At 40.5% G+C, this 23,884-nt stretch overlaps 1 protein-coding gene across 6 annotated transcripts in view; it reads right to left on the reverse strand.

Annotated features, from left to right (window-relative positions):
* Positions 1-23,884, reverse strand: part of syne1a (spectrin repeat containing, nuclear envelope 1a) — a 165,590-nt gene that overhangs the window by 2,288 nt on the left and 139,418 nt on the right. For 5 of the 6 annotated variants that reach the window (XM_072685563.1, XM_072685603.1, XM_072685554.1 and 2 more), the window contains 30 exons: positions 23,647-23,817; positions 23,108-23,241; positions 22,814-23,018; positions 22,334-22,516; positions 21,435-21,581; positions 21,192-21,346; positions 20,847-20,994; positions 19,859-19,953; positions 19,542-19,770; positions 18,891-19,085; positions 17,315-17,440; positions 15,705-15,860; positions 14,639-14,797; positions 14,059-14,225; positions 10,193-10,355; positions 9,016-9,203; positions 8,595-8,745; positions 7,189-7,371; positions 6,928-7,065; positions 6,580-6,771; positions 5,445-5,757; positions 5,198-5,266; positions 3,888-3,946; positions 3,500-3,626; positions 3,077-3,288; positions 2,513-2,713; positions 2,296-2,424; positions 1,861-2,073; positions 1,042-1,134; positions 425-483 (listed from right to left, as the gene is read on the reverse strand). In XM_072685563.1, coding sequence (XP_072541664.1) covers positions 425-483; positions 1,042-1,134; positions 1,861-2,073; positions 2,296-2,424; positions 2,513-2,713; positions 3,077-3,288; positions 3,500-3,626; positions 3,888-3,946; positions 5,198-5,266; positions 5,445-5,757; positions 6,580-6,771; positions 6,928-7,065; positions 7,189-7,371; positions 8,595-8,745; positions 9,016-9,203; positions 10,193-10,355; positions 14,059-14,225; positions 14,639-14,797; positions 15,705-15,860; positions 17,315-17,440; positions 18,891-19,085; positions 19,542-19,770; positions 19,859-19,953; positions 20,847-20,994; positions 21,192-21,346; positions 21,435-21,581; positions 22,334-22,516; positions 22,814-23,018; positions 23,108-23,241; positions 23,647-23,817 — 4,760 coding nt within the window. The remainder of the gene's footprint in view (positions 1-424; positions 484-1,041; positions 1,135-1,860; positions 2,074-2,295; positions 2,425-2,512; positions 2,714-3,076; positions 3,289-3,499; positions 3,627-3,887; positions 3,947-5,197; positions 5,267-5,444; positions 5,758-6,579; positions 6,772-6,927; positions 7,066-7,188; positions 7,372-8,594; positions 8,746-9,015; positions 9,204-10,192; positions 10,356-14,058; positions 14,226-14,638; positions 14,798-15,704; positions 15,861-17,314; positions 17,441-18,890; positions 19,086-19,541; positions 19,771-19,858; positions 19,954-20,846; positions 20,995-21,191; positions 21,347-21,434; positions 21,582-22,333; positions 22,517-22,813; positions 23,019-23,107; positions 23,242-23,646; positions 23,818-23,884) is intronic. The other variant, XM_072685572.1, reaches the window with a different exon arrangement.

Here is a 23,884-nt window from a genome sequence, read left to right on the forward strand (position 1 = left end):
TTCAGTCTGTTGTGCGACTCAACAAGCAAATAAGCGCCACAAAGCACTGTTTGCACCAAACAACCAAGCTGCAAAAACAACGAAAGGCAAAGGAACAAAATGAACATAAAAAAAGTTTAAAAATTAAAAACATAGTCCAATATAATCTTTCATGTAGATTCTAGAATATAGAGCGATGATGGACTAAAAAAATGCCTCATTAACACACTGAATTCATCCCAATTCTACTACAGGAACACTCTCCTCTGCAGTGATAATTATTACTACTGCTTTGGCTATCGGTACTTGATTCCTTTTCTGACTCCCACTGTAAAGGAAACTACCCTGAAACTAAGGTCTCCTCATTAGTTTTGTTTTGTGTATTTGGAGTTCCAAGGTCAGTCCCATCATCCCCCCACAGTTCTAGAGTCCAGGAGAGAGGTACCTGCGGCGCGGGAGGCTGGCTGAGGATCCTGCTTCTGACACAATACATTTGCCCCGTAGCTGTTGTGCAATGAGCAAAAGGGAGGGAGGGGGTAAAAGAAAGAAAGAATGTTTCAGTCCAAGCAAATAAAGACAAAGCTTGTGGTCACAAGCAGAGACATATAGCCAGGCCATCATTGATCATTGATAACAATGAAAGCAAAAGGCAGCAGCAAAATAATCCAGGCAGGATGACGAAAAGGATTTAGCGTAAAGCAAGAAACATGGCTTTCCCGATCAGAACGACTAATTCAATATTAAGAACACGTCTGATGTGCAAAGCCAGTATTTCTTGTACATTTTCTCTTTATGTGATCATCTTGTGATGGTCACAAACAAAAAAAGGCTTCCGCAAATTAAAGTGTTTCTTAGGGACAAACAAATGCAACACATGCACCATTGCAGGTTGTGCCTTATAAACATTTCAGGGTTTTATTTTAATGTTTAAAACCATTTTCTGTAGGATGTATTCAGCATGCATGATAGTTTCTCACTCTAGCTGTACAATCTGCAGTACAGTCTGCAGATGGCTACTGCATGCCACAACCAATAAGATTAAATAGAGAAGAAGTGCATTACCGGATGCTGCTGAACAGGTACATTGACCACAGACACAGGACTGGCAGATCCTGATGTTTCAACATCATCAGCTGGAGACCAAGTGGACAGGTCCTGGGAAGCAGAGAGGTTAAGGGTTAGTGTAATAATGGAATAACCCTCCTTTAGATTACACTATATGGACAAGTATTGGGACACCTTCTCATTCATTGTTTCTTCTGAAATCAAAGGTATTACAAAATACCATACTACCTCAACCCCAATTCATCCCAAAAGTTCTGGATGGAGCACCATCACTCCAGAGAACACAGTTCCTCTGCTCCACAGCTCAATGTCCCTCTAGCCATTAGGCATGGTGCCAATAGGTGTATGTTTTCTGGTCTACAGAGTCCTAATCTGTTGCCAATACAGGGACTACAGGGACTAGACAAGCTGTGTGTGCATTTGCACATCTGCGTAAGCAATGGGTGCAATGCGTGCATCATACAGACATACAGTGTAAGAATATATTTGTGGAAATTGTTTGTTGTATATAGAAAACAAGATGAGCATTTCACAAAAGAGTGTTTCTCAGTAAACTGGAAAACTTGTACCACTCTACAATACTGAAATACTGAAAACCATAATCTTCTCTTTAAAAACTGCTAAGCTTATTTATTGAAGCTTTATTTATTTAGCTTTTTTATTGAAGCATTTTTGGAAAGATGAGCATCTAAAATAAGGTACCATGGTCAGACAACTGAAACATTACTGCCCTAGAAAGAAACACACCACTAACATCACATCACACAGTCTTTACAGTTACAGTCTTGTAAAGGCTGGCGATGTTGTAAGACTGACCTGTGTGTCTCCAAAGTTTTGGAGCTCTCGTTCCAGCAGCTGCATGTCAGAGGCCACAGCTTTAAGGAGCAGGCGGAGACGGTTCCCGATGACATGCACCCTCTCCTGGGCCTCCAGACACTCGCTGCCCTGTGCCTGAACCAGTAACTGGACAGAGAGGTCCTGAAGGACGCTCACCCTCTGCTCCGAATCCATGAGCTCTTGCTGGATTTGCTGCAGGACAACACAAAGACAGGAAACATGTCACATATTGGTCCGACATCAGTTGGGGCTGGGGGATGTAAAACTGCATCAGTGCATTAAGATAGATCAATGGGATTCATCTACTGTATGGATTTTGGAATGTTAGAAGCTGGCATAACCTATAACAATAATATTCAATCAAATTTAATTCCTGGGCTGATTTGCACACATATTCAAGTTTAAGAGAGGTACCTCAAGTGCTCTGTAATGGGCTCGGAGTGTGTGACGGTCCAGTCCTGTCGAGATGGGAATGATCTCATTCCTCCGGCGGTCAATGTTCTCTAACCAGAGCAGAAGGCCGTGACTCAGCTCATGGAACTCCTGTAGGATTGAGGATGGCGTATAAGGTACAAGAATACATTTCCACTGTATGGAGGAATGACAGAGGAATGACTGTGTGTTTTCACACCTGGCATTGCATAAGAGCCTCCTGCAGTGATCCTCTCCACTGCTGCAGTGCCTTTCCCAGTCGATCCCAGCGTGAGTTCATCTCCTTCAACCTCTCCCTCAGCTTCCTGCTCTCGTCAGAGTCCGACTGGAGAAGGCCAACGCTGCTCAAGTTAAGGGACAAGATTTTGGACTTCTGGGCATCCACCTCCTTTTGCAGCTCCTGTTGACAACCAAAAGTTGGGGAGTGTGAGAGGCTAGAGACTAGTGTGTGTATGTAGGAAATATGAAAACACTTTCACAATCTTTGTGTTGTGTGTTTGTGCATGAGCAAAAAAACAGTTGACCACGGATACACTAAGAGGGTGTGTGTGTGTATGTAGGTCAGTTCTGCTTTTAGACTAGTTTATTTGTGGGAAACTCACATCAGTGCCAAGCACCTTCTCTCAAGGAAGCATGTGACTCCCTATCATCTTACAAACTCTCCACTCTCCAATAAGCACACACTGTATAGTGTGTGTGCAGAATACAGTCTCCTGCACAGTAAACTACAGTACACATATAGTGTACATAAGCACATGCATACCTTCAGTTTTCTGATCCTCTGCTTGATGGTGTGTATATCTGTGCTCAGGTCTTTCCCCCTCAGCTCAGTCAGCTCTTCCTCTGTCTTGGTAAGCCACGCCTCCATAGCTTCCAGGTCGGAGGTGAGCTGTTGCAACAGCAATAGGTCTTCTCTGGGACTGTGCTGCGAGCTACGGGACTGAGCCTGCATCAGCTCCCAGCGCTCAATCACACCTGCAGGACATTTAGAAATGTCAATGGGATGGTCCAATGTTTTATTAGTTAAACAATCAGTTAAACCAACCTGTTTTTTGAAGCCGTGCTGTGAATAGATGTGTACTAGACCTCAATCTGTGTTTTGTGTCTCTGTGCTGTATATAGACGTGTACTGGACCTTAACCTGTGTTCTGTGTTTCTGTGCTGTGTATGTGTACTAGACCCCAACCTGTGTTTTGTGTCTCTGTGTTTTCTGGGTTTTTGAGTCCTGACAGGTCATCGTCTTCTTCCTCCAGTTCTCCCTCTGCTCTTTTCACAGCGTCTATACTGCCCCGGCAGTCTCCCATCAACCGCATCTACACACACACACACACACACACATATAATTATTATTATTATTATTTAAAATACCTTTCAGCTTGGTACACATCATTAACATACATAACCACTCAGTACGTTTTACGGTAAATCTCTTCCAATCAAACATTAAAAAGAGTCTGACTATTCTGTAGAGATGGTTTTCCTAGAGATGTCATGTTTACTTAAAACAGTTAAATCTCCTAGTCTAAACATTTCTCTCTACTAGCCTTGGACTTTACAGTACGAACCGTACTTACATAACCAATGTACGAGGTGTTGTGGCTGTGGCAGTCCAGTATATTACGAGCAGCGTCACCTGTAAGGGATAGTGTAAGGGATAGTTAGTACAGCGTGTAGACATCAGAACACCACATAAAAACCTGAGCTGGATAAGATAAAGGGAGAGACATATTGTCAGTCTATCTTCTACTTCCAATTGTATTAGACTGGAATGTTTTGAATCTGGATAAAGTTGAAACTGAAAATGCAAGGATTTTGTGATTTTGGCTGCTCGGCAGCTTGTTTCCACCAACCTTTTTGCTATAAAAACGCTTTATGTAATAAAGGCATTCCCTGCAATAGAGCTGTCAAACAGGTTTTGACTTATACATTTTAAAATGTGTTCTAATTTCCAGGACATTCTGTTCAGGAGACAGACTGACCAATCAACTGATCAGGAGGTTCAGTTTCTCTGCTATTAGAGCTGTATGAGATGTTTGCATTTAGAAAGACTGTAGCCATTTCTGGACCTGTCTTATTGTAAAAGCTTAGAAGAAGTGGCAGCATTCTTTTTAAACCAATAAACGCACTACTAATGGTTGTGCACTACTTCTACACATTATTTAGAGTAGGAGTGTGTGGTTTGGAATGCAGTCTTTGAGTCTGTTGTAAGAGGCACATGAGAGAAATCTTTTGCATTTAACTAAACCTATGCTTTACCTTTCACAGAAAAAAAGTTTACAATGCTGTTTTTTGCAATATTTATGATAGCGACAAACTGTTTTTCAGCTGAAACTGAAAAAAATAGGTTTTTGGTATGTACTACATATTACTAACACAAGCTTTTTCAGTCCAGGGTATGTATCTATTTCCATTTTTTGACACAAAAATGGAAATGGGTGGAAATGGAGGGCATTGAGAAAAAGGGTAAACATAGTAAATGTACAGGCTTTTAATGGTTGTCTTAAGCCAAACCTGAAAATAAATAAATAAACAAATAAAAGAAAGAATGTGAGAGTTAGAGTTTGTCTTACATGCTTTTGAAAGAAAACCCTTACAACTCTGAGTCATGCAAAAGCACAATCCATATTACTGCAAAAGCGGCATGCATGTCATTCCAATTTCTGAAAATGTTTTTAAGATTAAATGTAAACCTTGTAGTCCACATGTAAAGTATTTAACAGCGAATCCACATGCAATCTACCTAATCAGGTTAGCATAAACATGTCTCTGGTTTAGGTGTTACTGCATAGCATCACCGTTAAAGGGCACAATGTGGGATAGGAAAATTAACAGTGCACTCATGCAGTGACGTGTAACATTAAATTAGCATGCCCAAGTTGCCTACCAGAGGAAGACCTCAATGTGTTTTCAGTCAGTTTTATATAAGCCTCAGGGCTCTCAGGAATCACTACGTCTGTCAAGAGAAAGATATACAACACACCGACAATGTATTTAAAAGACCTACGGCACACTGACAGTGCTGTGTGCATGTTGTACTGCACAGAATGAGTAAGTGCATGCAGAACGCACACAACAACACTCAACCTCATTTTCACTATTTAGAAAGTACACAGACACACACGCACACACACCTGTGAGAGCTGCAGTGGAACCGCAGAGAATATCTTCATCCTCCTCTCCATCTCGTCCCCTCTTGTCTGATGAGATGGAATGACCCATGGGTTCAAGGTCATAGTCATGGTCCCACTCCAGAGGGATGGAGTCCACGCTGGCTGGGGTGTCTCGACCAGAGCCATTTGCACGTAGGGGAGCAGTATTAACTGACGGTGGCCTGCTATTGGTGCAGGGCAAGGAGCTGCTCTCCTCCCACTGGAGGTCAGAGAAGTCACCTGAACCCTCCAAGTCAAATTCCCGATCAGAACCATCACATTCATCGTCGACCAGCTGAGAATGAAGAGAAAAAAAGTTATATAAGTTAAATTATTTCAGAGGTGCACAAAAGTTGGAAACATCTGATCTTCTTTAATGTAGTAAGTTATGTTTGATGATTTTGTTAATAAACACATTATTCCCAAAGATATAGCTTTGTCTTCATTTTGTCTATAGTTCATTTTCTTATTGCACTTATTGCAAAATGAATAATGTGAACATTCATTTGTAACCGTATAAACATTTATATCAACAATATTAAATAGATGGTTATTTTTACTGAATTTCACCTCATTATCAGCAATGCACCAAGTCTCTTGCTATCACACAATGTCACTAACCCAGAGAAGGTGAAGGCTAGTACATTCTACTCCTAATATATAAAGTGCAAACGTGATCTTTTCAAACTGTCGCTAACATAACATCACTGGACAGCTCAACATGCTTAGAGAAGAATACTAACTGCCAGTACTGATGCGTCAGCTAACAGTCGCCGCTTGCACTGACCTGATCACTGGGGGAGACCAATTATGCTCTCTTGTACTCTTGTCCAAAGCAGTCCCACTATGGTTTAAACTTGCCAATGTTAGGACCAGTGTTTAGATCAGGGGTGGGGAACTCCAGAGGAGCTCCAGACTCTCCTGCTCAAGTCCATGTGATGCAACTCACATGTTAATTGCCAGATTTTGTAAACTATGTTGGACTCGATTTTCCCACCCCTGCCTTAGATGGTCAAAAACCAGTCATTTCTAAAATGTCATGGCAGTTATACATTATTATCTTTTTTTTGTACGATTTGTTATAGCAGTTTAAGAGGAAAAAATGTGTGTGTCTCACAGGCAGACGCGTCAGTTTCCTGTAGTAGCGTTCCACGCGGCCAAACACCTCCCTGCAGTATCTCTGCAGCTCATCCAGCTCCTCCTCTATAACTGCAGCGTCCAGAGGCTCACTCTTCTCCATCAGAGCCTCGCCCTGGCCGAACACACTCCCAATCTTCATTGTGTTTAGCTCAATCTCCTGCTGGAACGCCTGGCATACACCACAAAAGACACTGTTAATCACATGCTGTTCTCAAGAATTCAAATAAAACAAATCCACAGGTGTGTAGCCTCTGCTACATTTATGGAAACATTTTAGACCCACGTACAAAGGTACTTGTAGTGAGATTCAAACATAGCACTTCACCTTCAGCTGTTTGATCTTGGCCTGGACATCACACTCTGAGAAGTGCTCTATGTTGGTAAGCTGCAGATCCATTTCAGTCAGCCATACCAGAATGCTGTCTCTGGCCGTCTCAAACTCCTCACGCTGGCTAATGAAGTGCTGCAGCGGAAACAAGTTCATTAGTCATACTGTGTTGCACTGTACACAGTATAATGCAAAAATATCAAGTAAAATTAAACATTTTGATGATCTTTTGAATAAGTGGATGACCTCAATATTTACCTTTAACCTACGCAGGATGGCAGTGACCCTCCTCTGCAGTGTGTCCCAGCGTCGGTTCCCATCATGTACCATTTGGCGTAGTTGGCACGATGAGTCTGTGCGATTCTCACGGGCCAGTCGCCGGTACTGCTTATTGATGAGCTCCAGTTGGGTCAAACACTCCTGAACCTGCCTCTGGAATGCCTGTAAGACACACACCAGTCACCAATCACAGCACAATCAACACTCCAATACCCAGCTCACTTTTGTTACTTGTTAAACATATAGATTTACCCAGTTTGAAGATTATGTTTAACATTTTAGTTTATATATAAATATATATAGCGCTGGACAAAATTATCTGCTTTTCACAGCTTTCTTGTTTTGGCAAGCTCTCCACTAGTCTTTCACCATGCTGTTGGGTGACTTTATGCCATTTGTAGTATGCAAATTCACGTCTGCCATACACATAGAGATGCAAATGTAAGAAAATAAATTTATGGCATTTAGCAGACACTCTTATCCAGAGCGACTTACAAAAGTGCTTTGCTATTTACCCAAGAATAACCTCAGCTAGTTTAAATAGGCTAATAATTCAAAGATACTTCTAATCTTAGATACTACTAAACACTATATAAGAAGACCATAGTACTTTAAATAGTATATATATATAGTGTATATGTATATACATATAAATACATATGTACACAACATTAACACAGTGTAAAGGGTAACTACTGGATCACATATGTCAAAAAGTGAACATTTATATTACTGACTGGTTCAAGGCATAGTTATGAGCTGGCTGTAGTAGTGGTATAGCAGATGTGTCTGAGGGAAGTGTTTAGAGAAGTCCTCAAGTGGCCATCATTACTATGGTGAACTCCACAGTACAGCACATGCAGGGATGACCTCACTGATTCAGCGCCAACAGAGCCAAATTTGAACGTGCAACTGGCTGTCACTTGATCCTAGGCATGAGAATCTGTCTAGAGGCTGTTACTTGATCTCTTACTCTGCAGAATCGCTTACTCAAACTGTCCTTGACTACAGTCATCTTGGTATGCACACACATCCACCATACTTTATATAAAACCCCCCAAAGATATTTAGCAAAAGTTGTAAATGACATGTTCAAACAAAAATAGGTGACTGACCTAGTCACAAAACTGACTGTCCAAGTGAAGCACAGTTTTCTATACGCTGGTAAAAGTGGATATAGAAGAAACTGGTGTTTTTTGTCATTTGAGGTTTGTTGTTCATCTTCATGATTCAGTTTGTATTTGGTCTTGGTGCTGCAGTTGTTCCAAATTGAATTCATCAATAAAGCTTGGAAAACAGCTACCTCGTGTATACATGTGACTGTTTCTCTATTCATTTGATTGTGTTTGAGGCACACTGCGTTCTTTCTTGTAGTTCTTTCCTACCTCAAATTTCTTAAGCTCCTCTTTGGCGACAGTGTAGAGAACGCCTGAAGAGTTGGGCAGAGCTGCTGTCCTCTCAGATGCTTTTAGCCAGTCTTCAAAGCGTGAATAATCCTCCAGAAACTTCTGCCATAATCTCCATGTCTCCTCAATCCTTAAAAAACACAAAAAAATGCATGCTTTTTAAATCATGCTTCCTGAATGCAACATAGCCAACCAGACTGGTGTTCACTACAGGTGTGAATCTCTGACCTCACAACAACTTGGTTATTAATTCTTTAAGAAATCATTCTAAGCATGATCAACAATGCATCTGGTAATGGCTCAGATGAAAAAGGTTTCATAAGTCATAGCCTTTGATTATAACAGCTTATAAATCAATTGTATGATGCATGTTTACATATTATTTACAGTCTCCACTCACTTAAGCCTTCGCTCCATGGCCACAGCACAGATGTTCCTCCAGCGGCGATCCAGGCCTCGTGTGGCCTGCTGGATGGAGTCGCACTCTGTTTCTGTGGCACAGGCGTCGCAGTCGTGCAGTAGCACCTCACATAGGTTCAGCACAGACGCCACACCTGTGCTGTGCTTCTCAATATCCCTCTGCATGTCCTGCAGCGAAAAACAAATCTTTTTGTCAGTGATACTCCTGTAGTTCTCAGACTGCTAATAACAATTTATGAATAGGAGAACACTATACACAACAGTACTCAAAACTTTTTTTAGTTTTTTAACATACTTTTCAACATGAAAGCGACATGAAATAACATATTTAATCACTACAATCAGAAAGGCCGGCCTTTTAAGTAAATAAGTCTATTTAGAACCACCCTATCACCAGATGCAATTTTAATTAATTAGTATTTTATTGATTCATTAGGATGATATCATGACTGTGGCTCATTTTTTAACTCGACAATTCACTCGAAGCACAAAATTAAAATGAGTAATTTTTCAAATTTTTTTATTCTTGGTGTACAGAATTCATCATAAACCGGTAAAAACACACAAATTTATTAATTGTCTTTGAATCTAATTTCAAACATTTAAGATTAACACACCTTTTAGATGAAGCACATTCATTTAATCAGGTATGTTCAAACATTTTTGCAGTGAGGACCGTCACCCTAAAACTAAAGATGACAATAGCAGTCTGTGTCTTTTAAAGTTTCATGCTAAACCCAGGTCAGGACACGTGCAGGCTATTGGTGCGTGCTGTGTGGGTGTGATAAGGATAAGAATCATGCAGGAGCAGTATGTAGGTCAGTGGATAAGACCCCTAGACTCCTGAGTTTTATTTAGTCTGCAGCAACACAGCGGGCTTTCATCTCCCTCTCATATCACACAGATATATTACACAGTCAGGAGCATGTGGGGATTCTGTATACATGACAGTGTAACCCCTTCAAGTAGCATGCTTATACAGGTGGGGTTTCCCTTCAATATTTTTGTTTGGCAAGAAATACTGTGTTCTTTTATAAGCTACAAAAGCAGAATTGTATGTGTTTCCATCAAAAAATGAAATATTTGAAGAAAATAAAATGCACAGTTATTATACTTATTTTTCTTGCTTGCAGGTATGTAGGATTTAGATGTTTTACCTGCTGCTGGTTGAGCTTCTTTTGGATCTCATTTGTGTCGCAGGTCTCATACACTATGGGTCGAGAGAGCTCTGTCTCGATGTGAGCCAGCCATGAGCGCAGACTGCTCATATTCTTATCCAACTGCTGCACAGCCACCAGAGTCTCTTTTAGCTTCTTCACCCTACACAGAGAAGGGAAGAGAGAGAGAGAATTATTAGGGACAGTTTAAAAAAGAAAGCAAAATAGAAACCTATTCCTCTGTGCAATCTGGCACTTCTGGACCATGGTTTAGATTCCACCACGATCACCAGCATGGAGGCTTCAGTTTAAATGTAAGCACACTGATTGAACAGATGTAGAAAGTTAAGGATCTGCGAAACAGTTCTTGTAATTGGTCCAAAGTACAACAAATCCCCAAAACTTACTGTTAACCACAGAGTACGTGTACGGTCAGTTTTGTTTATGGCATTTTGCAGATGTTCTCATCCAAAGCAAACAAAAGCAGTAAAATGAATAAAACACAAGGCTTTTGCAGGACAGCGACCATGTGTATCGCCAAATTGTGCACTTTTCAGGAAAGGGAGAAAACTTCAATCAAATAACTTTATCTATCAATCAAATAATAACAATTAATCAAATCTAAAAAGATTTTATCCCATGTAATTTTGGAACAGTTCTATTGGTCCGTTCACAATGTAAAATTCTGACACAATGTAAAGAATAACTGCCAGATTCACATACTGTCAAAGAGAAAATAAAAATGGACATGGTTGTTGTTTGACATCGACTGGATTGTCTGCTTTACTACACTGCTGTAGGACTGTATGGTTATATAGAATTAAAAATAACAATAGTAATAATTGATTAAATTGCACAAACAATGTTGTTTGATAAATAATGTGAGACATGACAGTACCTCAGCAGAGACCACTGTGGGAATGTGGTGTTAAAAAAAAACACACACACACACATGACTAAGAGTCTCGCTTCATGTGCAGTATGCATTCCCATGCAACCTTTTTAGCCACCCACTCTCATATCAAATTCCCATCTTTTTTATTGTTGCAAAACCGGAATGGGAATGTAACAATTTGTGGTAGCATTTCAAAGCAGAGGAATCTATGATAAAGGTTGACATGTAAAGATAAAGGACCCTCGTGTGGCCTTGGTAAGCACAGGGGAAATAACACAGGGACTGCGGCTGTGGTCAAAACCACATTCCTGAAGGATTGCCCAATGCAATATCAAACCAGCAGTCACGGCAGTTGGAGACAGCTAAATAAAGCATGTGTGGCTATTTCTCTTTAGTTCATCTTTATCTTAATCTCCATCTTAATAGGCCACAGTGCACTCTGCATCACAGAAAACCTTATTTTCCTCACTTTTACTCATTTACCGTGTTACTGTGTATTCGCTTCAATTTCAGAATATACCATTCACATTTCATTTAAGCTGCATTTTCAAATTGTCCATGTGGAAATTCTTGCTTTTTGGTGTCATAAACAATAGCACATATATACAGCCTATCCTCCTATTGAGCCTGAATACAGGTTTGCCTAATTGTTCATTTAATTTATAAGGGTTGTCTCTGCCTGGACTGCTTTTTGAAAGAGGCACAATACAGGCAATGCGATTAGAACAGAGGTCATGTACATGTATCTGCCTTAAAGGTACAGTAACAAAAACAGCCTGTTTAAATTTGTGATTTGTTAAAAAACATCATGTTTTATGTACATAAACCCAGACAAACATTATAATTTCACATTAGGGAAACAAAAAACAAAAAAAAGGAGGACATTTAACAAGAACTGCAAAGAGGGTTCCACGCTTCTGCTTTACAGAACCTGGTGAACTCTGATCATAGCTTGTAGTCATTACACCCAAGACAAAGCTGAACAAGTCAGCTTTAGCTCAAAGTTGTTACATAAAACTACTATTTTTGCCATTAAATAGAACAACATTATTTATGTCATTAGGCCTAATAAAAAAGAAAAGTGTAAAATGTCCTGCCTGGTCACGTCGCAGTCACATTCTGGCAGGTCTGAGTCTTGGCTTGGGCATTGTGCCATGTTATCAGAGCCTAGATCCAGCACCATGGGGATAAGCCTCACTGTTCCCAACCAAATGCTCCAGAAAAACAAAAAATACTTCCACCCTTCTCCAACCTCACTTTCGTCTGAATGGTGGCTTGTCCTGACTTTCTCTACCCCTGTGTTTGTGTGTGTGTGTGTGTGTGGTATGTGAGACAACTGCTCCTGAGAAGGCATGTAGCAGTGAGCTGTGGCTGAGAGTGACAAGTCCTGCTGTAGCTAAAATAAAGCTACAGTCATTAGCACATGCTGGCTGGAGAACTGTAACGTCAGTGTGTGAGCAAGAGCGTGTGTAGGATAATCTGTGTATGTTTTTGTTTGGAACACACTGTAGGTCTTTTTTTTTTGTGCGTCGTCCAGCTTTTAACGACAAAAACAATGATCTCTTAAATGCTTGAAGCATTATAAAAACTCCATTAGCTCACTCCTTGAAAAAATAGATACTACGGCAGAAATCACATTGGAATTTCATGTAATCAAGGCTATTAATAGGAAGTTTGCTGCAGTAACAATCTTGGCTCTTCTGAGAGAACTTTACACTTAATATTAGAACACTGCTGTAAAAATGTGCTTGCATTCAGCCCCAAGTGTGTTAGTGAGGTCAGGTACTTATGTTGGATGATCAGTTCTAGATCAGAAACACCACTCCAGCTCAACTCTTTCTCTCTCTCTCTCTCACTACAAGTTAAGAAACAAGGTCTCTAAATGTACTGGACAGAGCACTGTTAACCCAGAGAAAGCAGTTCCACTGCTCCACGGACCAAAGCTGGGAGGCTTCCACACCCTCTAGTCATCATTGGCACATGTGGTCATGTCTCAGTAACAGATAAAGTCACATTCTGAAGGGGGAGGGGGGCTTGAATACTTGTGAACATATGTCATATAAATAAACATATATTAATAAGCCCATTACACCCAAAGTAAAAACAAATGCTCAGCTTAGGGACCATTGTATGCCTTATAATGTACTATTTATTTAGTGTAAGTTGCTGTCATTTTGCTTATTAAAAAAACATTTTGGTCATGATGTACCATTCTGATTGTGCAAATGAACCTTTATTTAAAGGGGTGATGAGTTAACTGTGGATAAAGCATCACTATGGAAATATTTAGACATCTATATGATAAAGACTTCCTTCCTTCCTCACACAATGAGGAACAAAACATTGGCAAGATCACTGTATGGCTTTGAAACTCTGCCCACTCCTTTTCCTTGTAACATCCCTTTATTCTTGCTGTTAACTATTTTAGGAGGATACAGGGCACATGCTCATGTTTGTGGATATGCCTGGAAATACATCAAACATTTTTTTGCGTTGTGCAATACTATTCAATGGTGAAAGCAGATTGGCCAGTATTGTCCATATTGTTCCAATTGTCAAGTTGGTGCCACATGGTCTGTTTTAAGCATGAGCAAAGACGCAATTTGATCAGACAAGTTTTTAAATTTATAGTGCCACCTAGTAATGCAGTTAAAAGAGTACTTAGAAGCCCCCTTTGGTACACACCTCTGGAGTTTTGCAACAATGGATTTAGGCGTCTCAGGGTTATGTGTATGTTTATGATTTACATACTCCCAAGCTCCACCTCTATTTTGGTCAGTGCAAGTTTAGCCAAAGACCCTAGAGTACTTTTCTGAACATGAAAAACCCTGCATCCATCTTCCATTTGATATTATCAGCAGTTTCCAATAGATAATGCTTTACTCCAATAAGTGTATTACATAAAACAACAGAACATATGCTTTATACGAGTTAGTTCTCCAGCTGTGGTTCCAAAAAGTGCTGTACTAACCTGGCTGCAATAAGGTCAAGCAGGTGCTGCCAGCGCTCATTGACTTTGCTGAGTTTGTATTGGATCTCTGCAGCCTTGCTCTCATGGCTGGACCGTGCCAGTCGTTCTCCCATCTGCTCCAGCTGCTGCTTGTTCTCCTCTGCCACTGAGATCTCCTCCTGATAGTCCTGGGTTAGACATACATTCACACTCTCAGCTTTTTATGTTAAAAACATTGCATGCAAAACTTACTAAATACTTATTTTGAAATAATCTCTGTAGATAATAAATCAAATAAATATCACTGTTCAGAGTGACCTCATGAGAACAGTATTTTAAGACCATTTTAGAATGATCAGGATGTGTCCTGTAACTGGCAATCAGTAATGTGCAATCAAACCTTCCATTATACCCCATTGGCCACTAAATGTGTTTGTCTACCCTTAGATGATCCAATATTCAACACCAGAATCAATAATCACTCATGAGGCAATTTGAGAAAGCACTCAGGTTCTGCAGGTTCTGCTACCAGGCATAAGCTAACACAGAAGTCCTGGTAGACCCACCGTGGTGTGAGGTTAATACAAGAGAAATGGCTCACCTTTCTGAGTTTTTCGATCATCTCCTCGATGGTGATGTCTCCATTCTGGGAGACTTTGCTCTCCATGTGTGTAAGCCACTCACACAGCTCCTTATTCTTCTCATTGAACACTGCCCACTCGTTCAGCTTCTCACTCACCTGCTGCCTACGCAGAGCCAGCTACACACACGCACACACAGAGAGACCAAAAGATAGCACTTAGCAAACTTGGCAAACTTAGCACTATGTGGTGAGTATACACATGCCTATTCAAATGACAAAATGAACAGGTGGTATAAGAGAAATTCTTCAATTAGGAAAACTTTTATGTCCTTAGTTTGTAACCATGGCAGTGAAGACAGGGGAGCACATTATGTATTTTACTTCTGATAATGGAGTCTATTCAGAGTTTATTCAGAGTTATATCATATACAGCAAATATCTTACAAGGCTTTTTTAGCTTTATATCTTGATTAAGCTTTTCTATACAAAAGCCCCACCTCTCTGACATCCTCAGTAACAAACAACTGAAAACTACTGTAATAAAAAAAGTGAACAAGTGAGCAGCTAACAGTTCAGTGGTTGGAGAAAGCCTACACTACTCACAGGGGCTTTATAGCAGACAGCTGGATGAGGAATGCGTGAAGATGGTGACTGTAGAACAAAGGTTTTTGCCATGTTCTAGACTGAGCAGAGCATGTGTGTTTGAGAGAATAAAGACATTTGTTAATGGGGATATAATGTCCCCAAACCAGGTATTTCTTGCTCTTGAGGAAATGTGAGAAGTTGTGGATCTTTTGATGTGGTCTTAAGATCAAGATGTTCTTGGAATATGAAGAACTGTTATACATATAACGTTCATATGTATGGATATTTAATGTTAATGTGAGATTCCTGAATCCCACTTTTTCCCTTGTTTTTTTGTTATTTTGATGCAAACGCATCTAGTCTCAGTTCAGTCTTTTAAATGGAACATAATATTCTCCCATTAACTCAAAATTGAAAAAAACACTGACACATTGGAATTAGTGCACCAACATCCTGCTGTTTAGTTGCATTTATCTCTACACTTTGTGTGTGTTTGTACCTGGTGGCAGGTCTCCTCCCACTGTCTCTGCAGCAGTTCCAGTCTCTCCTGTAGCACTGTAAGGTCATCAGAGCTCAGGGTGCTGGAGAGAGCGTCTCTCAGCAAACACAGGCCAGTCACATCATCAGTCCAGCCTTCTGTACTGCCTTCTAACTCCTGTACAGACACCCAAACACAACACATTAACATGCACATTAAATAGAAATAATAATATTAATTAAAAAAAAGAAAAAAAAAGAATATATATATATATATATATATATATATATATATATATATATATATATGCCTTTTACTCCTAAAAACCAATACACTCTAACATCCATATTCAGCTGGTGATGTGACATGGCATTTGGAATAGCAACACTGTACGTTTAAACATTTCATGAATTTTACCATACAGGACCATACAGATGAGTATGTTATGAGTATGTTATAGGTTGTAATTTCCAGTCACATTTAGTAACCATCTAATTAGGCTCATAACTGTTATTTAAAATGGTTAAAATATTTTTAAATATTATATAGACATACCTCCTATTTGGTTCTGCTGTTGCTTAGAGTTTGTTCTAGTGTAGCCACTCTAAGCAGTAAAACCCAAATAAAGTTCTACAGAATATCATCACTGTCACAGTCACACTACAACCATGTGCATGTCCATTTTTGCTATTTTCACTTTTTGCATTTCAAATGATATTTACATTGTGTTAAAATTTCACCAGTAGAAGATCAGTAGAAATGCTTCAAAACTGGAATTAAATCTTTTTTCATAGAAAACCATTTAAAAGCTAAAAAGATTTTGTTCTTTAGCTGTAATGTTGCCGTTGTGAAGATATGGAGACAAGGTTTTGTGTGATGGACAATATAATAGTGTTAAAAATTTGTTTAAAAGTGTTGTTTATGTGGTTTCTGACACTGTATGACAGTGTTAACTGTTAAAAATGGACAAAAAGACAAGACTTCAAGAGTTTGAGAGTTGGCTGCTATTAATGTTTTAGCACTGTAACAGTGCTTTTGTCTAATATTATAGATCGATGTATTTCATACAGTGTCAGAAACAGTGTCAACAAATCTATTTGAGGAATTGTGAGGACTCAGAATACCACTTTCGTGTCTTGGCTGATGACTAGGGAGGGGGGAACTGTGTAAATTTTTTACTAGACTACTTGCGTACACTGGTCCCTAAAGCTAAGAGCCATATTATAAAATGCATCTCCTTCTAAGCTCCTCCTCCTGGGATGAGTCAGAGGTAACAGTCCTCTATTCTGTAGATGGCCAATCCTCCTTTGTTCTGCTACAGGCCATTGCATCCCCCACTATTGCAACATCATGCAGGAAACATGAACTCTTCCCCGCGGACGGAAAAAGAATCAGAGCGTAAGGACATTAGACACACTCTTCATGTCCCAACACACACACACACACACACTCAGTGAGGCATGCCTGTTGTAAACACCCCATATCTAAAGTTATTTAGGATGTGTCATACATGAAGAGGAGACATGAAAAAATCCTTAAAAACAACAGACCCAGACAAGAAGAGTGCTACAAATAAACATCATGGCACTGATTGGTGCACAAAAATCAGTGATAAACACGCAGGCATGTACCTTGCAGCGAATCTGCTCATTGTGCAGCTCCTCATGATGATCAGGTAAGGGCAGAGAGAGCTTTCTCTTGAATGCCCTGAGCTTCTCATGTGACGCAGCAATTCCTTTCTCACACTGCTCCCAGTCCTGCACGTAAACACACACACACACAAAATATATAAAGGGTTCACAGAAAAACATCTAAATACAAAAAAACAAACTAAAGCCCACAGATCTTCATTCTGTCAACTGGGTGCGACATACCCGACCTCAATGCTGCAAGGCCATTTACTGAGTCCTCACTTTTATGGCTCCATGGTGATTCATGCCATTTAGCAACAGTTCAAGCAGACACAGATTCCCTCGAGAGCTACCGCAATGTCTGACATCAGCTCTACTGTTACAAGAGACGCAGAGACTAAAGCACAGGCTAACATCAGCCATGTTAGCGCTGACATGATGTACATTTAGAACCAGCTTTCTACCAGTGCAAGACCTTCTAACTCAGTCCTGCAAAATGACAAGTGAAGGTTCAGTTTACTCGACTGAGTAGAAAGAGAACTACAACCCCCAGGTTTTATGCAGACACAGCCAAACCAAGGCCACAGTGTTCAAACAAGTGCTGCACAAATGAGAGAGAGAGATACTGACATGCACATCACAGACACAAAGCAGTCGAGACGATACCTTCTTTCAGGTCATCCAAAAGGTGTGAGGAAGGTTTTGGAGAAAAAGAGACAGGTAGAGGACGAAGAAAAAAAGAGCCATCTTTCTTGCATTCATTTCCAGGCAAATATCACAGTTGTAAATGTTTCTCTCCCTACTGAACACAACGTGCAGCATCTCCCTCCCCTTTCACACCACTGGATAGCGCCCCAGTGTCTCACTCACACCCTCTCGCAATCGCAATCTCTCCCTCTCTCCACAGAAATCCTCCCTTTCCATCTTTTCCTGTTTAACACTGTACCTTTCTCTTCCATGGTCATTTACTCTCCTACTTATATTTTCTCTTCACAACCATAGCCTATACATCTAATATATATATATATATTAGTTCTATAGTAGTATTAATATACACAAGTAAAGAAGTAAGTGTTTCGTAAAGTATTTCGTAAGTGGTTTGCCAACAGGGCTTAACATAGCAGCAGACGCTGTGGTCTGAGGTAGGTGGTCTGCACTGCACTGCCCCTTTTGCATGTTGGTCAAATGAACTTTTAAGTCATGTAATGTAGTCTTACTTTACAGTGGCAATGTAGGCTTGCAGTGGCAATACCTACACTGGCGGTTTTATTAGTCCACCAGTCATGCACTCATCCACTATGGGTACAGGCCTTCAGAAATGGGTACAGGCCTTTAGCATGTACCATTAACACCAATATACACACAAAAAGCAAACCTCCAAATTCAGGAGTGAACACCAGAACAAATCTCACTGTAGATTGACTGTGGCACACTCCTAACACTTCATCAGGTGAAGCTCTGCTGACACACTGCTATGAGCAAATTGAATCAGAAGCTGGTCAAAGCTCATAAACAAAAGTCACAAGCTTCAGCGAATGTCCCTTCACACCATGAAACAAAGTGAGCCTTGTGTTACCTTTAAAAGAGAGAGCAGCTCTTTCTTCCTCTCATCTAGACGAATGCTGGTGCTCCTCCAGCACTCCTGCAGGTCTGTGAGCTCGGCTTGCAGCAGGGCTTCAGCCCGGGAATCAGCAGACAGAAGCAGTTGCCTCCCTGCCTCCACCGCCAAGACATAGCTGCCCTGCTGCCTCTGCAGCACCCGCTCCTTCAGCTAGGGGGGCAGAAGATGACAGTTTAGTTAACAGACTGATCCATCCCCCAAGGTCAACTGAGATTTTAAGTCAAATGCTTTGAGTAAGTAAACCTAAGATATAGTTAGGGCTGAGCAATATGACAACAATGTAATATCCACATATATGACAAGACATTTATATGATAAGTAATATTCAGATATATGCACTTCTGCTCTTTTTCTAATAAAACATCCAGTTTGTCAGAGTTCTTTAAATACTGACCTTAGCCATTATGTGATGGGGTATAATAGTAATAATAAAAGTGTGTGGTTGGTATTTATACTGTAGGAATATGCATCCCAGAAGTCTGAACAGTTATATCCTCCCCAGTGTATCCACTTTTGTAACTCAGCAGCTCTAAATACTGTCTTGAGTGAATATGAAGACAGATGTTGTATAATGAAGTTGGATCTTTGATTCAGTTTGATCTTCACCTGTATGTGGTCGAGTATTCCTCTGGCTTGCTGCAGAGCCACAGTCCCTCCCTGTTGCTCTTCTGGCTCCTGCACCTCCTGGAGCCAGTGCCTCAACTTCTCTGCTAGTTCAGTGTAACGCTGCCACTGGCAGACCAAACCGTCAATTATTCCTCGTCTTTGCTGAGCCCGCCGCACCACTCCCTGCCACTGGTTACTCAGCAATGCCAACTTTAGGCCAAAGTCATCTCTATAATCCCAGAAACAGAAACAAGACACAGTCACTATCAGTGCTTTTAAATAAAACAGTAAAGTCAAATCAGACACCTACAACCAACCTGTCTTCCACTTGCCCCTGATTCAGCAGCTGGTGGCCGTCACTAATAATGGAATAAAGAATCTGCTGCCGACTGAACATCTCAGCCTGGAACAGCTGCAGAAATACAAACACAGACAGAGAGACAGAATGAAACACAGTACAAAACACTACAGAACTAGCAAATTACCATTATTATTTACACACACACACACACACACACACACACATACATACATATACACACACTTTCACATAAATCCATAATAAAGGTAAATAAAATAGCTTGTTTAATTAAAGGAGAAAAATGGTCATAAAAACATACTGCTAGTATGTTGAAGTTATATATATATATATTCCAACTAATTGCTCATTGAAACAGGATGAAACATTGAAAACTGTAGAATTTCCAAACAATATCCAAAATTTGCATCAAACAAATACTGCAACAGTCATATGGGGCAGTGATGACAATATAAAGTGGACAAAAACCATGGCACTATATGAAATCCACATTTTAAGGAGAACACATTATGCAGAGATGTCAGTACAGAACATAACCTGGATGTAAATGTACTTGTATTTAATTAGCAATGACAAAAATAAATTTTTAGGCTTTAGCTCTGTGTACAGCGGCCCTTGCTAAAGCCAGCCTAGCATTAGCTTTTAGCCTCTGGTCAGCCCTTTACCCTTCTACAGGCAAGCCCAGCGTTAGGCGTTAGCATTTTTAACCTTGCTTTCATCTTCTCCTGAAGTGGTTGCTGAGTTTAGCATTTAGGGTTTTGTTAGTGGGTTGAATGTATGTCAGTTTTGGGGGGGGAAATGAGTTCAGACTATTATAGAACAGCTCATTTACTCTGTATTTTTATGTAGATGGCTTTTGCTTTTAAAAAAGGAGACAACAATGTTTATGGTTTAGGGTATTGCAGTTCTATGCCACAATAACTGTTTTCCCTTTCTAGGGTACCTTTCCTCTCCTGCCTTTATTTTGTCTATAATGTTCACCATACCTCATGCTCTCTCTGCTGCTCCAACAGGCTCTGGTAATTTCCTGAGATTTCAGCAGCCAGCTTCTCCTCTGTCTGTGTAAGGAAGGTCAACCATGCCTCGCACTTCTCCAGGAAGCTTTGTCTCTGTAGCACCACAGCCTGTAGCTTACTGCGCACACACACACATACGCACACACACACAATTAAATCTTTAAGACTGTAAATATTTATAGAATGGCAGAACATTTCTAAATATTTGTGTTCCAAAGTAAGGAGTACGCAGAGTCACAGAACAGGGCAGAACATTTGTGCATGTACTCGGCAGAGTCATGAGCTCCATTCACCTACTGTCTATTGTGCGTGTACCTGAATCTCTCTGTGGTGTGTGCAGAACTAGAGGCCCAGGTCCTGTTCAGGTTCTGGAGCCGTTTCATCTCCTGATCGTTTAGAGGAAGCCTGTACCCTAACCCATTCAAGCGCTCCAGATCAGGCGACAGACGACTGAGTTTCAGCATCTGGGTCTGAAGACACATTCACACATAATTAACCCACAACAACCCAACAAACCATGCCACATTCCTCAGACATAACAACTACGACAGATGTTACCTTGAGTTTCTCCATGCGTTCTTGCAGACAGGACAGCTCAGCTGATCCGACTGGGTCAGACTCCTTCAGTACCTCCTCTGCTTCCTCTGGCCACTGGCTCAGAGAATCCAACTCATCTGTGAAGCTCTCATAGTCCTTTATGCCGGACTTGTGATAAGAAAACACAGAGACACAAGAGGTTTATCTAATAAGTATCACAAAAAATCATCACTGGTTTCAAAATTAATTTTAAGATTTCTCATTATGAGACTACTGCAAAAACATAAAAAATATTCCTATAGAAGAAAGAACATTTTTTGTTGTTCTAACAATGTAGATTTAAGCAAAATTATATGTCAACAGAATGTGGCACTTTTAGTAGCAAACAATGTCTAGAAATGAGTTTCATAATATTAAAGGAATCTAATAATGATACAGATACAATATATTGGTTGGAATTAAAATGATTTCATTAGACAAGACATTGTTTACAGAGCACATGGTTTGCAGTCTTATTGAGGTTTGAAAAAAACGTTTCACTTAGGAATGAATGTAGCTGGCAAATAGTTGTCATACTAGAAGGCTTGTGTGTAGTTTTTGCATCTAGCTCTTGAGTATTGTGCCCTTGTATCTAAGGATAGTAGGAACTGACTGTTGTATTCAGCAGTATCTATGCTTAGCGGCATCTTTGGAGTCTATCCCATTCATGCAAGCTATTTATACTAGCTAGGGAGTGAAGCACTGGATCAGAGTGTCTGCTAAATGCCATACATGTAAATGTATCACAAAAGGCATGTGCATTCCTTTATTACTTTACACTCTATATCCACACAATAAAATGAGTCTAACTTGGGAACTGGCAACAACTTAAATTTGAAAGGAAATCTGTTGTTTTGAAATAAAAGAGTACTACTCTTTACCTCTAGCAGAGACTGCTGCCTGTGGAGGGCGTGTCCCACTGTTGCTAGGCGCTGACTGAGTGACAAGTAGTCTGTGTGGAAAGTGGCCATTGCTGATGGCTCGACCTGCAGCCTCAGCTGTTCCTCGACCTCTGTCAGCTGCTGCAGGGTGGCCTGGACTGAGCCATGAGCATTCAGCAGGTCCTGCAGTAACAATACAAGCACACATATACCATCAATCTGACTACATACTAGCTATGCAAGAATATATGTATGTATCACTGTCCTCTAAATTAATCTTCTCGTCAATATTTATTATGTTTGTGAGCACATGTTAAATTTTAAATGTAAGCTCTTGGTGTGTAGGAAAATATTGAAGCCTCGAAATATCATTATGTGAACACAGCAGATAGGTGAGTTACATGGCACAGTCTTACAGTTATACAAGTTTGACTACTCCTGGACTATTTGCTTAACTTGTCACAGCTCAGTTAGACCTACACTGCAGTCATGCATCCAGGTTTTCACCTCCTCCTCTGTAATCTCCCTGTGGGTGGCACTGTTGAGTAAACGCTCTGCCCTCTCCTCCAGCCTCTGGACGTCCTTGCTGCTGCACTCATGAAGCTCTTTGTAGTGCTGCCACAGCTGCAGCAGGCTCTTACTGTTCCTCAGCTGTTCTGAGATCTGCTCCAGCAGTGTGTTCCATCTGTCAGCAAACACAGAGAGCACTGTATGAACTGCATTCTGGTGATTAGCAAACGGTTAATACTTTTGGCTGCTGCTGAAAAAGCTCACCTGTGGTTGACATCGCTGAGGGCTGTGTTCAAGGACTCTGCCACGGAGGGGTGGCTGTCCTTCAGCAGCTGCTCAGTAAGAGAGCCAAACTTCTTCAGACTGCTCTCCTGCCTGTCCAGCTCCTCCTGGAGATTCTGAGAACACAATGCAAAAAAACAGATTAGAAAATTAGGAGTACAAGATCAGGGAGTAATGTAATTATGAATAAAATATCTGATTTGAGAATATCAGAATCAATCATGTCAGTAATGATCAGGCAGAACATTTCTTAAATAATCTGTAGTGTTTTTCAGAAGTATAGAGGGACTGAGTTTGAGCATTTACTTCAATTCTTTGTGGGCCAAATTAAGCCAAGCTGAAGTGTATGATGGATGCAGAACACTAAAATTAGACCAATTAGACCCACAGTATAAAACACATAGTATACACAGTATTACACAGTATTGTGCGTCTGTAGTGTGTGCTGAATAATGATTCTGTCATATTAGAACACATTCAGGCGTTCCCAGTGTTAAACAATTACAGGGAAGCACAAGTACCTCCAGGTTCTCCACTTGTATGAGCACAGCTTCTGGAGAGCCAGTAAGGAGATGGAGACGGGAGATGGAGTAGCGACCCTCCATCAGATAACCGTGGATTTCTTCACACGCTCGCTTATACAAGCTCCATTGTTCTAGCACAGCCCGCAGACTCACTTTGGTTTGCCCAATCTATACACACACACACACACACACACAATGAGATATTTCTACAGCACATGTACAAACTTTTAAAGGT

Source organism: Salminus brasiliensis, chromosome 1 (assembly GCF_030463535.1).
Source record: "Salminus brasiliensis chromosome 1, fSalBra1.hap2, whole genome shotgun sequence".
Classification (NCBI taxonomy): Eukaryota; Metazoa; Chordata; class Actinopteri; order Characiformes; family Bryconidae; genus Salminus; species Salminus brasiliensis.